General features: G+C 46.3%; 1 protein-coding gene across 3 annotated transcripts in view; it reads right to left on the bottom strand.

Moving 5' to 3' along the window:
• Positions 1-15,306, bottom strand: part of SVEP1 (sushi, von Willebrand factor type A, EGF and pentraxin domain containing 1) — a 306,365-nt gene that overhangs the window by 144,242 nt on the left and 146,817 nt on the right. For all 3 annotated transcript variants that reach the window (XM_075595245.1, XM_075595238.1, XM_075595229.1), the window contains exons 18-20: positions 13,589-13,750; positions 12,375-12,536; positions 9,141-9,232 (exon numbers count right to left, since the gene is read on the bottom strand). In XM_075595245.1, the coding sequence (XP_075451360.1) occupies positions 9,141-9,232; positions 12,375-12,536; positions 13,589-13,750 (416 nt within the window). The remainder of the gene's footprint in view (positions 1-9,140; positions 9,233-12,374; positions 12,537-13,588; positions 13,751-15,306) is intronic.

Here is a 15,306-nt window from a genome sequence, read left to right as displayed (position 1 = left end):
CATCCGATCCCACATACCGGGGCCTGTAACTCGGGAAGCAGGGGGTCCCTGGTCCACAAAGTGATGCGGTTCAGCTCGGGGGACCCCCTGCTGACTGTACAGTATTATTAAATAAATATTAATGCTGCTTCGCTACCATAGCAGATACCCTGTAAGGTAACGAACGAGTATTTATTGATATGTGTGTTTTACTTATAGTGTAGATGTGCATAGGGTCTCTGGAGCTGAAGCACTTTTGTTTTAGGTCCGGGGACCCCCTGCTTCCCGAGACACAGACCCCTTTATGGGGTGCCGGTAACCCTCTGCTTTGTTTACATTCCACGGTCACGTGATCGGGACCTTTAAATGCAGAGGGATACCGGCACCTCATAAAGGGGTCTGTATCTAGGGAAGCAGGGGGTCCCCCGACCTGAAACCAATGCGGTTCAGCTCCGGAGACCCCCTGCACATGTACACTATGAATAAAAGTTGTTTTAAAAATAATTTTTATTGTGCTGATGTTTGCGCCGAGAGAGCAGCGGATCTCTCTCTGCTGCAAACACAACTCGGCAGGGGACGGCTTCTTGGCAGTTTCTCGCCAGGCAGCCGTCCCGCCACCGGTTACACGCCATTTCATCAAATGGTGGTGGCGCATTCATTCCCCAGGGATTCGCCCCTTACAGCATACAGCCAGTTTAACACGCCAAAAACATGGCTAATTGCTAAACTGGCTAATGCATTTTTCCGCCACTTACTGCATGATACCCAAAGTCGTTTAAACCTATCACCTCCTATGAGTACGCCTGTTTTCTGTTTGTTTTTCCTTTAGATATCTTCAAGGGAGTGGTGTTCCCCTCAAACAGGCTGCAAAGACTCTGGAGGACAGTGTTCTGGGACTGGTTTTTGTATCTTCTATTTATATATTCATTTTTTTGATTGATTTTAATTGTTTTTACATTTATTTCATTTTTCAAAATATATATTTTTTTAGTAGTTGATATTTATATTGTGTTCATATACTCCCCAACCTTTTTTTTGGTTTACTAGTTCATCACAGTCATTGCCTATTATATTTTGTCAGTTTAGCCATCAGTAGGCACCACTTCTTTGTCTCTTTTTTTGTATGTATGTATATATATATGTAGCGGTCATGTAAAATGCCTACAGTCATCTCTCCTGCTGGCAGTAAGGCCTGGTAAGTGTGGGCATGCCAGCAGTAATCATGGAGGTTTTCCCTCACACCCTGGTGGGGTGCTCTGTGTATGGCTGGGACTGGTCACATGCTCTGACTCCATGGTTAGTGATGTCAGAGATGTGTCAGCCTCAGAAGCTTACATAAGGCACAGCACTGTGTTCTAAAGTTGGTTGCTAGTTGTTCTGCTGAGAAAGGAGTTCCAGCTCTTGTCAGAGCTGAGGAAGGAGTTCAAGTTCTATCAGAGTGTCAGTTATGTTATAGTAACTCCATGGGAGGCTGTGTCCAGGGACCTGGCACAGGACAGTGATTCCTGCGGGAATAGTGAATCCCTGATCTAGGTGATATACCTATCAAAAGGGAGCACTGGCGAGATGAGCGGCTGAAGATACTCCTTGTGGAGGGCAGTTGCCCTGCCGTGTCAATAAAGATGAGTTCAGCCAGAAACCCTCTCGTGTATCTATCTGGAATGAGTGTACAGAGAGGAGCACCACGGAGGAGTTCCTCGCCAGGATCATCCCCTTGCGGACGCAGGGACCCTGGTGAGGTGGAGGCGCTGTACTGGAACTAGGTGAGACTCAGCACACTACCTCAGCTGCCTGTCTGACGGGTTCTCCCCACACACCATCATGCGGGAGACTCAGGAGTCCTGTAGCCAACAGGTGCACCATCAGGCATATCTACACTGTAATGGGGTCCGGTTAGACCACAGGGGCCAATGTGAGATTGGGTGGGTCAGGCCGGGCCAGAAAAACCGTTACATTTGGAGGCGAGCTGCTGAGATCAGATCCGTCAACAGGACAGGCTTTTAGCTAGGTCACTTGGAAACAGGGAGAGTGTCTGCTGCCACTTTGTGCTGAGTAGGGACGGACCTAGGGGTGGTCAGGGGGCTGACGGGATATTGTCAGTTCGCAGGGACAACCTAGGGGCCTGAAGGGAGTGAGGGGTCTGGAGCAGGCTATAGCTGACCGAGTCACCTTGAGGCAGTGCTAGTTGGTAGGATGCCAGAAGGGACAGCCTGTTAACTTGGTCAGGAGTCCTGGAGAGGGTCTGCGCTAGGCTGACCAAGACAGGTAGACGCCCCAAGTACTGCATGGCAGAGCCAGCCAGAGTACCTAGCCATTCCAGACACTCACCGTAGGGAGCACAGACTGGGAGGAAGGAGTCACAGCAGACACTGAGAGAGTGAGCCTAGCCTGAGGTAGTGCAACACTGGGTCACACCTAGATAAGGTACACATGTGGTGGTGCATCTGAGCTAATCTTTATTGTACCGGTGTGGTGGCTGCCCCGCAGAGTGGAGCCTCATGTACGACAACTGTTATGAGAGAGTGGAGGATCCGCGTGGCGCGGAGAACGTAAAATGGCGGACAGAGGCTGATGGGGAGGGCACCCGTGGCGTGCAACCCACTGAAGAGCAGACTGTCGAAGAATTGTCCTTAACGAGTTTGCTCTGGAGCGGAGCAAAGGCCGTGGATGCCCCGTTTTTATCCTGCCTGGGACAGCGAGGGGCCACCTTTGAAGAGTGTGAGGACATTGCAATAATTGGGGGAGAACCCCGTGAGGAGAGCGAACGAATGGACTTTTTGGGCGCCAAAACCAACCAAAATGGCGGTTCCCGCTTGCTAGGGAAACCGCATGGGCCAGGCGCAGAAAAAATGGCTGCTGCAGGATTTGCACAGAGCTGGCCGGGAATGGCGCGAACAGCAGAGCCCCGCCCTGATGGGGGGCATGGCGCGAAAGCTATGGCTGCGCCGGGATGGACAGTGACTAATTCAGCCCCTGTGCTGAGTCAACCGTTGAGTTTATGGGACCCTCCCCTGATTTCTACCAGGGGGAGTGACTTTCAATTATGGCCTGTGGGGATGCACCCACTGGGCCCAGGGACTGATATCCAGACGGCGCCACTACAAAAAGTAGTTCCGGCCGTGGAGGTGATTTGCAAGCAAAGGTACCTTGTGCAAAAAGCTGCTGCAAGGAGAAGGCGGGAACTAGCCGCGGGAAAGGACTCCAGCTCTGGGGAGGAAATTGGCGCGAAAACGCAGACCGCGCCCACCAGGACTGAGAGAGGTGCGGCCTTAATTAAGGGGCATGATATTCCCCTGTGGGACCCGCCCATTATTGCAACCCCTGGGGGCGGGTTCCAACTCTGTCAGAGAAGGGAGGAGCCGAAGCAGGGAGTGGCGGATCCAGCAACTTCCACCAGTCAGTTGCGAGGAACCACAGAGAAGGAGAGACCTGTACAGGAAGTGACTCCTGTACAAAGAATGGCCTGCTCCTCCACTGTGGGCACTATGGTCTCCACCCAGCCCTACTCAGTGCCCGGCGGGGTGCTGGTGGTGAGGGTGGCCAATACTGAGACGGTGGTCGGGCTCTGCCTACAATGCGGGCTGCCCGGAGGTACTGTGAATACGATGGCACGTTGCCCTCATTGCGGGACTTTGTATCTGTGGCCTATGCCCACATTCGTCCCAATACAGCCTGCTGACCCCCCGGTGGATTTGACACGGCGCTCTGCTGAGTCCCCGGGCGCGCTGTGGATCAACCGCGCGAGTCCCGGAGACAGGGGACTGGAGCCGGTCAAGTCGGCTGGGTCACTGGCCATTGAGGCGGCTGGATTAAACCCCGCGACAGGGGCAAAGAGACTTTCACCCCGCCCCGCGACCCCTAGGTCGGGGCGAGGGGACTACTCTGATGAGGACCTTCGTGAGCTGGCGGTAGCAAAAACGGAGCGGAAAAGACAGACGGGAAGAACGACGCCCCGTGGGGTGAGTGACCGGACGTCCCCCGCAGATCGGCGATCCGACCGACGGAGTCCCGCCATCCCAGGACCTGGCGGAGATGGGAGAGAGACGCCTACACCCCTGCGGACGGGTAAGCCAAAAAGCCCTATCTCTTACCTGGTCACAACAGACGGCGAAGCGCTGGAAGGGCCGCGCCAGGCCCAACGCGCACGTGGAGGAACGGCATTACTTCCGGTGGGGACGGCGGAGCAACCGGATGTCGTCGTGGAAGAAGAGATCCCGCATGGGGGTCCAACGCGAGATGGCGACGCTTCCGGTTCCGGGGAGGACGTCACTTCCGGTGGCGACGGCGGAACCCAGGAAGGGGAAGCAGCGACGCTTCGGCGATTGGGGGAAGGTCCCCGACCGCTCGTATTGCCCAGAAAATGGAGAGACGATCTCAGGACTGAGGAGGGTGAGACATCATCCTTGGACCAGTCTACGGACAGCCAGGAGCGGGTCGTAACCCCGTGGGGTCCCGTCCCATGCCCCTATACCCAACCCCATGCCCTAGCTAATGTCCCTACCCCTATCACACGGTCACCGGGTTCACCGCCCAGCTTGGAACTTGTGGACATACCTTTGGGGGGGGAGGAAAAACGGACTGGGGAGAGGCAGCTCAGTGGAGCTACGGAAGGTGATTCACGGGGAGGAGGGGAATTGAGGGTGGCGGATACAGCACCCCAACCGGCAGTAAAGGCTCCGGGGTCCTCGAGGTGGTTCAACTCGCGATCCACAAGGTCGTCAGGGGTATTTTCATTTGACGACGACCGGGAACCAGGGCCTAATCCCTTTAAGGAGACCCGGTGGTGGGCTCCACTATTTGAGGGGTACTCCGCATGGATGGACCGTACTCGGTTCCTCATCCGGCGGGAGGACGTGGTAGATTTCTGGTGGAAAGAGGGAGAGTTTACACCCGAGCAGAGGGACAGGGAACTACAGAAGAGGTGGTTCCAGCTGGAGCGTAGAGACATAGCGCCCATGGGTCCCGACACAATGTCAGATCCAGTCGATCCTGATGAGCCCCTATCATGGGTGTTACCTGGGAGGGCAGGTAATGCTGATCTGACCAGGGTCAGTAGGGCGGAGAGGGCTATAATAGTCAAATATAAAAAATCCCATGGGTTGGAGTATCCCTATGTTCCGGAGCCCCTGATGGATGAAATTGAGGACAATAGGGAAACGTGGCTCCAAGAAACTATAGAGCTGTATTTAGCCAATAGGGGGAGTGACATTGTAGGTAAGAAGGCGGAAGAAAGGATAGACACCCTGATGCGAGTGTGGAGCATAGGGAGAAATGTTCACAAACATAGGGTGACCTATGTGCCAGAGAGAGGATCACCTAGGCATTATTATGTTACGGTCCTGGATATGGGTAACCGGGAAGTGAGGAAACCTGACCCAGATCACTATTATTAAGGGGGTACTGAGACATTACGCGGGTTCGTGGCTGCTGGTCGGGGCGGGCTTGGCGGTTGACTTTATTCATGTGTACTGTATTATGAGGAAATTTGTGTGATGTTAATTATGTTTTCCGTTACAGTGCTTCCTGGAAAGAGGTATACAAAGTTAGGTCCCAGCGAGGACGATGGGATTCACCAGGGGGAGAATGTAGCGGTCATGTAAAATGCCTACAGTCATCTCTCCTGCTGGCAGTAAGGCCTGGTAAGTGTGGGCATGCCAGCAGTAATCATGGAGGTTTTCCCTCACACCCTGGTGGGGTGCTCTGTGTATGGCTGGGACTGGTCACATGCTCTGACTCCATGGTTAGTGATGTCAGAGATGTGTCAGCCTCAGAAGCTTACATAAGGAACAGCACTGTGTTCTAAAGTTGGTTGCTAGTTGTTCTGCTGAGAAAGGAGTTCCAGCTCTTGTCAGAGCTGAGGAAGGAGTTCAAGTTCTATCAGAGTGTCAGTTATGTTATAGTAACTCCATGGGAGGCTGTGTCCAGGGACCTGGCACAGGACAGTGATTCCTGCGGGAATAGTGAATCCCTGATCTAGGTGATATACCTATCAAAAGGGAGCACTGGCGAGATGAGCGGCTGAAGATACTCCTTGTGGAGGGCAGTTGCCCTGCCGTGTCAATAAAGATGAGTTCAACCAGAAACCCTCTCGTGTATCTATCTGGAATGAGTGTACAGAGAGGAGCACCACGGAGGAGTTCCTCGCCAGGATCATCCCCTTGCGGACGCAGGGACCCTGGTGAGGTGGAGGCGCTGCACTGGAACTAGGTGAGACTCAGCACACTACCTCAGCTGCCTGTCTGACGGGTTCTCCCCACACACCATCATGCGGGAGACTCAGGAGTCCTGTAGCCAACAGGTGCACCATCAGGCATATCTACACTGTAATGGGGTCCGGTTAGACCACAGGGGCCAATGTGAGATTGGGTGGGTCAGGCCGGGCCAGAAAAACCGTTACATATATATATATATATATATATATATATATATATATATATATATATATATATATATATATATTGCTGTTTATTATTTTTTCTGGTAAGCAACATATTCCTTATCTTATATTTGGAAAATATTTATGCCATCAAATGAAAATCATTTAAAATCCAATGAACACTACATATTTGTCTAATACAAGTTATGTCTACTTTGTTCATATCTCTTATTGTAGTGGGTATGTGTGCCTATTTGGCCTGGACAAGTCTCCTGCCTAAACAAGATTTTTTCCCCCTTTGTTTTACTAAAGCTACACTGAAAAATGAAATATGCATGTCATCTAAAGCAAAATTGTGACTAGAAATTCCTGAGAGGTATAACATAATTTAATGTTCATAAAACCAGAAATCATTTTTTTATCCCCATCAATTAATGTGAACCTGTAAATGTATTATTCTAATTTAGTTATCATTTATTCTAATTTTCCTTTTTGGCAGCCCTCTTGAAATATTGGCCAATCCATTGAATTGACAATGCCAATGTATAACAAATATGTAAATGCATGCTTTTCAAATCGTAGCATTGCATGTACCCACATTAACTGCATAAATGCAAGAAGTTGAAAACCTACTGTATAATGCATGCTCCCAAAGTATAGAAAAGAAGGAGGAAAGGGGCATTGCTAACATGCTTAACCAATTATGTGCTGCGAATGTGCATAATTTGAGTAGGTTTGGCCATTCATCTGCAGAGTTACTAGGCAATTTCCCAGGAAAAAGGCCCACACTAAGCGTGAGAAGATGATTTGAACAGGGTGCTGCTTCATAGAAAGATAACTAAGGAAAAGCTAAAGGGATGGACCTTATTTGTGTTGGCAGGTCAGTTGAGCTATTTCCTCACCACCACTAATTGCCTACAGCAGTTTTTTTAATTGTAGCTTTTAAAACTACATTTTATACTTAGATTATGTTAGATGCAGAAAATCCTTAACATACGATGTTTTCGCGGGCATTGTTTATACTAAAACAGATCAATGCTTCTGCTGATAGTTTGATAGAGTATGCTACAAACTTACCTAAGCAAGTTAAAGCACATGCTCAATAAATATGTAAAATAACAACAAAAGATTGCCAAATACAAACATGAAACAGTAAAGTTTTGAATATTACATGAGTCTGCTGTTACTTGTATAGAAAAGTAAGAACATGAAGCAAATATGTTGTGTTATATACTGTATGCTTTTTAGCATACATCAAAACATACTTTCAGGGGGTAATTATATAAACGGCAAAGTAGCCATTTGGGCTGTTTTCGGCTGAAAATCCCCATTGACTTCAGAGGAGGCTTGCATCTGAAAATAGTTGCTTCGGACAGTACAGAATAAGGCCCTACAGTATAAGGACAATATATATACACAAACACGCACACGCACACACGCACACACACACACACACACACACACACATATATATATATATATATAAGAAAACACAGAAAAAGAAACCTCTAAAGAGCACTCAGACAATTTATGTAAAATAATAATAGTAATTTATTAAATCAAAATATGATGAAAGACAAAAAAACAGGTGACTGAAAACCTTCCTGACTAAGCAAAACTAAATTGAAATTGGACAAACCCAAGGAGAACTAAATTATCATATAGAAACAAAACATAGTATGATCAATACCTAGATGATATGACCACCATGGGGACAAAGTACCCATAGTGATCTACAACCGGCCAGTCGTGTTGAAAAGATACTGAACAAAATTAATAAAGGAAAATAAATAATAGACCTTTAAAGATAATAAATAAACAAAATATGATAAAAAATAACAGGCATGCTATACCAGTGTGCAGGGCACTAAATAAGGAAGACCTCTAGGCATGAAACTATACATATAGTACATGACATCAAAAACATTAATTGAAAGGTACTTCAGTGACCCAAACACAGATGTCAAGGGGAAACATATATAGGAGAGAGACCCATAAACTTAAAAGCAGTATTATAACTACAGATGGATAGATTTATAGGAAGATACTCAGCTCCTGTGAGATGGTAGTAACACTGCAGTCTCTGGTAAACAAAGCCACGATCAAGGAATAAATTCCAGGGGTAAGCAAAATAGGCTTAGCGGGCGAAACGCGTTGGTGGGACTTTCATGCTGCTGGCCCTGCCTGCTAGCACTCTACTTGGACCTTATACCTATTTTGCTTTCATCATATTTTGATTTAATAAATTACTATTATTATTTTGCATAAATTGTCTGAGTGCTCTTTAGAGGTTTCTTTTTTTGTGTTTTCATATTTACTTTATTCCTCTAGCACCGCCTAGCTGTTAATTTTTCTGTAATTTCTTTTCAGTTAGTTTTCTGGTAAAGATAGGTTTAGACAATGCATTTATTTGTAGGCTGTTGATGCGGTATTCATTTTTGTGTCTGTTATATATATATATATATATATATATATATATATATATATATATATATATATATATATATATATATATATATATATATATATAAATTTAAATTTTCTAAAATGTATCAATCTACATTTTTTTCAAGACAGTTAGCTAATACTTATTATTGCAATTAAACCAAGAAGCTCTGACATTGACATCAAAGAATAGTTGATTCAGGTAAACTAGATAAAGCTTTGTACATTCATGTTATGCATTATTCAGTCTCATTGCCATAATGCATTCAATATTATTGCATTGTATGACTTCCAGTCTAATCCATTAGAGTCAGCATTATTAAATAAATTGTATCCTCACCTGACTGCTGACTTTGTACTTGCTGTTACCACTTTCTGGAGAAATCGGTGTCATTACACTTTCCTCTGCTGCCGAGAAACTGGAGCCAAAACCTATATATAACAAATAAAAAAAACATTATGGGAACCTCTAAGGTTATTCTGAAAGCTTAGGGTATTTTAAGGGACCCCCGCAATAAACTACTATTTATGAAATCGGTCTCAGCATCTCCCCCTTACATCTCAGCCCTAATTTCTCACTACCTCAAAACACACATGCTTAACGAAGCATATGAGTAGCTCCATGGCTGATAATTTACACCTCATACATAAAACCTTGGCCCTTTGCAGATGCACTTACCAGAACGCCCTCCTACTGTCTCTGTACGTTCTTCCTACCAACCAATTAGATTGTAAGCTCTTCGGAGCAGGGACTCCTCTTCCTAAATGTTACTTTTATGTCTGAAGCATTTCTCCCCTTTATGTGTTATTTGTATTATTTGTAATGTATATGATTGTCACGTGTCTTACTGCTGTGAAGCGCTATGTACATTAATGGCGCTATATAAATAAAGACACATACAATGAGCTGTGTTTTGTGTTGGAACGCCCCTTGGTACAGGAAGTTGTTTCATTGTTTGGAAAGGCCCCAACATCTCTCTCTGTTAGTGTACATTGTTTTGTTACTTTTACAACAGTTAATCAATTATAATAACCCCAGACCCATTTCTCACATTGGGGCTTATTCTGTAAGCTCCGTTAGCGCTGATCCGTGCGATCTGCATGGAAAGCCCCATTGACTTGAATGGGGCTTTTCGTGCAGATCGCACATGTGCCAAGTCCCCTTGGGCTACTAATTCTCTAGCCCCTTTAGCACTGTAAGTCCCAGTAAAGAGTGGGCAGTGTTGGGAACAAATCTTGCAGGGCCTGGTTGTATTGTTATAACTGAAAACTGGGGAGCGCTTGCAGATCACGTGTGGGTTTATGTAAAAGATAAAAAACGAATAATAGTGTAGCCAATTCGTCAAAAAGTATGAAGTGGAAAAAATGTGCTAATCCCACTCACATATGGTAATAGTAAGGTAGGTGGATGAAGTGGTTAAGGCGTCTGCAATCAATGCCAGTAGTTAGATATGGAGTCCTCAAGGGCACGATTCAACGCGGCTTTCTCAAGAATCATCAAATTCTTGAGAAAGCCTCTGCAAAACGCGTTGAATCGTGCCCTTGAGGACCCCGTATCCAACTACTGCCAGCCAAATTGATTGCAGACACCTTAACCACTTCATCCACCAGGAACACGGACGTCACCAGCAGTGACGATCGTGGACGGACAAAGGCACAGACAAACCGGCAGCTCATGGATCAGAGTCCTCTCGAATTACTTGTTTACTTTGTGAAAATGTGAGTGAACATTGTTACCACTTTTTGATGTACAATATATATATTTGAGACATACTGCCCTATTGTGTGTATTTTTCACTCTCATTACACTGGAGCCATATAGTAGAAGATTGATGACTACTTAGAGGTGCATTGGCCAAAGATCTCACATCGGAGAGAAAGGTGTATCTCTGATCTGCCTACCTTACTATTACCATATGTGAGTGGGATTACCATTTTGACGAATTGGCTACACTATTATTCATTTTTGTATCTTTTACATAAACCTACACGTGATCTGCAAGCGCTCCCCAGTTTTCGGATATCCAAGCTGCTTTTTCGGTACCAGAGGACAGTCCACAAGTGGTTATTTGAGCCGCTGCTTCAAACATTTGAACCTTTAAAAACACTTTTTCACTTATGGCTGATGATTGATATTTAGATATTGGTCACTTTTAATATATTGTGTCATTTGCTATAGTTATATTTAAATTTTGCACTTATTACCCTTATAAGTCACTTATTTGCACTAGATATTTCATACTGTATCATTAATTTATTTTGAGATCCTGTTTACTTAAGAGTGCCCAGTTACACCCTTTTTTTGTTGTATTGTTATATGTGTGTTACCTAATAAAGTTCAGGAGTAGCCTGGAATTATAAGGGGGGGGGGCTTTGACTGAGAGGAGGCCGGCTTACAAGCCACTCCCCTGGGAAGGAGCGGGTTTCCCTCTAGAGCAAGGGTTCTGGGAGTTAGTTCTGTACTGCTCTCCCTGCTATGAGGATGCAACAGTAAATCTCTCCTGGATAGGAGTGGGCTGAGGCATCGTCCTGTTAGGGGGTAAGGCATGCTGAGGAGGGGTGCTCAGGGCCTGGGATACTGCCTTAAGAAAATGGAACCTCTACTGATGTGCTGAACCTAATAAACTCCAGTTATACATCCAGAATGCACCAGGATCCTTCTGGGCTGGAGGTGTTGTCCTGACCGATGAACCATCATTGATAGCCTGTCCTGATGTCTCCCTATACCACAGTGAAGATCTCAGGCCTTCTCTTCTACCTCAGGTATGCACCCATACCAGAATACACTGGTAGCTATATGATCCCACTTAGGGTGGGGAAAAGGTGCTACACACGGAACATTGCTAATGGAGCTTACAGAAGAAGCCTCTTTGTCAGATAACATTATTATGCCCTTGAGAATATATCATACAAATCTATTTGACAATGTTTCTATGAACATCTAGCAACAGCTTTGTGATAAGGCCACAAATACAAGCTGCTCACTTTTTTTTACCGAATTGAAACTGGGGTACCTTTGGTGGTGATCTGCGATATTTTCAGCCCCAGGAACTCACAGTTCCAAAGAAGTTACAGGTTTAAATCTCCCTTTAGGGGAAACAAAATGGCCTTTAAATCTTGCACATCTTAGGTGGCCAATAGGAAGCCGCAACGCCAGTGGTTGCGCAGCTTCCTATTGGACAATCATTTAAATCCCTTTTAAAAACCAGGAGGTAATACTGGTAAATTCTACAGGTAATTATCTCTGTGGGAGCCTGGCATGTCCCCTGAGCTGCAAATAGTGCAGTTAGCTACAAAGGACCCCCCCCCCCCGTTCTCATCCTGTAAGAATAACAGGGGGTATTTGGATTACTGCTTTTAAATCAACTGTGCAGACTGTGTGTCTACTTTTATATTCAAGTATGAGCCTTATTAACAAAGTTGTATTAAATGAGTCAATAAAAGTCATTTTCAATAATTTATTCATATATATATATATATATCAGCTATATGAAGGGCTTTAAGCCCACAGTATGTATTTTCTAGTCTTTCCAAGAGTAATCAGAAATCAAAATGATTACAAAACGCAACTTACTTGAACAGTCAGTTATAGATCTCACTCCACTCATAGTAGTGGTTCCATAAAATGGGCATGACAGGCAGTAAGATTTTCCTGGCTGAGGCTGATAGTAGTCCCTGGGACATGGGTAGCATGGTACTAATCCGGAGCGGGAGAACTCCCCAGCTGGGCACGGAACTTAAAAATACAAAACAAGAGTATTTATTTGGTTTGTACTTTGTTTCATTCTCTCCCTCTGCCTCCCTCTGCCTCACTCTCTATGTCCCCCTCTGCTACACTCCCCCTCTGCCTCCCTCTGCCCCCCCTCCGTCCCCCTCTGACTCCCTCTGTCCATCCGCCTCCCTCTGCCTCACTCTTCCTCCCCCTCCCTCTCTGCCTCCCCCTCTCCCTCTCCTCTGCCTCCCTTTCTGTCAACCTCTTCCTACCTCTCTGTCTGTCTCCCACTCTCCCACTCTCCCACTCTCCCACTCTCCCACTCTCCCACTCTCCCACTCTCCCACTCTCCCACTCTCCCACTCTCGGTGGTCTTTTTCTCTCTTTTCCTTTCTCTATAGAAAATCTAAAGTCATTGAACATACGGCCCCAGTATTGGTGCTGCATATTCGCCTGGCATTCTGGCGGTGCGTGCAGCTGTGATCTCTGGTCTGTGCACAGCAGCAGGAGATTGCGACGTGGCCATGATGCCCTAATTGGCTGAATTGCCGGGGGCGTGGCCAGAGTTCAATCACCAGTTCTGAAGACAATTTTATTGTCTTCAGAAAAAATCTTGTCGAGCAACACAGCAGCCAAGGCAGCTAGTGGACTTGGCCCCATTGAGGGGCGGTTCTTGTTCCTGCAGCAAACGTCATAGTGCGCACTGCAGCATGTACTGGGACCTAGCCTTAGTTCTATTAAGCGTGCTGCAAGTCCTTGTCATTTTCACAAAAAGGAAGATATCAAATAGCAATAAATGTTGACGAAATAATGAATATGACTAATGAAAATGTGTACATTTGATTAACAAGTACATTTAAAATGTATGTTCTGTTAAGTTGTTGCTAGATTCACTGAATCAAATTATAGTGCATTGTACTATAGATAAATAATATGTATAATATATATAAAAAATACTAATAATGTAGTTAAATATATAATCAAAAATGCTTCTTAATGTCCCATTGATTATCATAATATATTTATATTATCTTAGAGCAACAAAACACAGTAAAAGTTAGTATTTTGTAACAAACCTCCACATTCTGAGATATCCACAGATCCTCTTTTCACTGTGGACATGCCCATCAGACAGGTGGAGCAGAATTTAGACCCAAACACTGGTTGGTATGTGCCATGTGGACATGACTCACAGGTTTCAAGACCATTTGATGAGTAGGTTCCTGGTTTACATTGAGCTGAAACCAAACACATTGAGGAAATGTATTAATTAGTAACTTGCATACTTGGAGATAAGATGTGTAACAAAGTATTTAAGCCTAGATCTAACTCTGAGGTCAACAAAATACTAATGTAGGGTCACAGAATAACTATTAGCATGCAAGACCATGGTTAACCTAGGCATCCATATTGTACCCCCAGATATGCATTCTTGTCTGGTAGATTTAAATTCTAATTCGCCAGCAAGCAGTGGGTCCCAGAGCTGAGAGCATGTTTTACTAGAGATTCAGATTTTATTTTGTTACTGAAATTTGTGCATTTATACAGATGTGGAAGACATTATTGCACCCATTATCGTTGTGCCTTTAAAAGGCTGGAGCGACAAGATGCGCCATTGCTTGTCTATGGAAGCATGACAAACTCCCACCAATTCCGTCTATTAGAAATAAGCTGTGATTTATATGTATGATGGAAAACTGACAAGCTTCCTTAATGATACATACCACAGTTTATAGAAAGTCTGGCTTCCCTGGATAGCTCAAGCAGGTAGTCCACATATAGATCTGGATTCTTTGAGCCTATAACCCCCAGGACCAATTAACCTCACTCTCCTTTCATAGATAACCCAGGTGTTTCCCCTTTGCCCACCTACAGAATATCTATTAAGTCCTATCTGTATTTATTTAAGGCCCTCAGTCTGGCTCTCTACCCCAGCTGGAGAAGCACCCACATGATACTTATACCCACCTCTCGACCTTAAAACTGTATAAAGCAATAAAACTCTTGATTCACCATGTTGCTGACTCATCCCCCTCCTCCCCCACCTAACTCCCCCCTTTTTGAAGTGAAACTTCTTTAGTGGCACCTCTGATGGGATAAAACTGGATGGATGTGGGGCGAAATGTGAAACGGAAGTGACGTCACGTAATGGACGCCGCTCCGCTCACACCGCCCCTGTCACATGTTGCTCCTAATCGCTCCTAATCACCCCCCACACCCCCCCCCCCCCGAGCCCCACATCCCCCACACACCGTGACATATGCGGCGGCGATAGCCGCCGCTCCTAACGGCCGCTGCCATGCCGCGCAGCCTCTCTCCTCCCTACCTCCGCTTTCCTGCGTCCCGCTGACTGAGCGCCACCGGGGTCGGAGGAGGAGAGGAGCCCAGGGATCATGGAGGGTAACCGGGAGGAAGCAGAGCGGTGTGTGCGGATCGGGCGGGCAGCGCTGGAGGCCGGAGATTGGAAGAGAGAGCCCGGCGCTTCCTGAGTGTGAGGGCATTTGTGGGTGAAGGGGGAGGGAGCTGCTTACCTTATGGCAGACCGCAGCAGCTCCCTCCCGCAGCCTGAGCCGAGGGGAGGGGGGGAGGAAGGGGAAGAGTAGCGTGTCCCGGGTCCCTTCGCTCAAGCCACGCCCTCCCGCTGACTGAGGGAGCGGGGCCTGATTAGCCTCACGGAGCAGAGCAGGAGGAGGCCGGCGTTCTGCTCTGCCGCCGTGATCTGATGTGCAGGGGTGAGGGGAGGTGATGTGAGGTGAGGTGGTGCAGGGGGGGGATATAAGGTGCAGGGGAGGTG

This window comes from Ascaphus truei, chromosome 1 (genome assembly GCF_040206685.1).
Source record: "Ascaphus truei isolate aAscTru1 chromosome 1, aAscTru1.hap1, whole genome shotgun sequence".
NCBI classification, from domain to species: domain Eukaryota; kingdom Metazoa; phylum Chordata; class Amphibia; order Anura; family Ascaphidae; genus Ascaphus; species Ascaphus truei.
The sequence above is the reverse complement of the archived record's forward strand: the minus strand, read 5'-3'. Positions and strand labels throughout refer to the sequence as shown.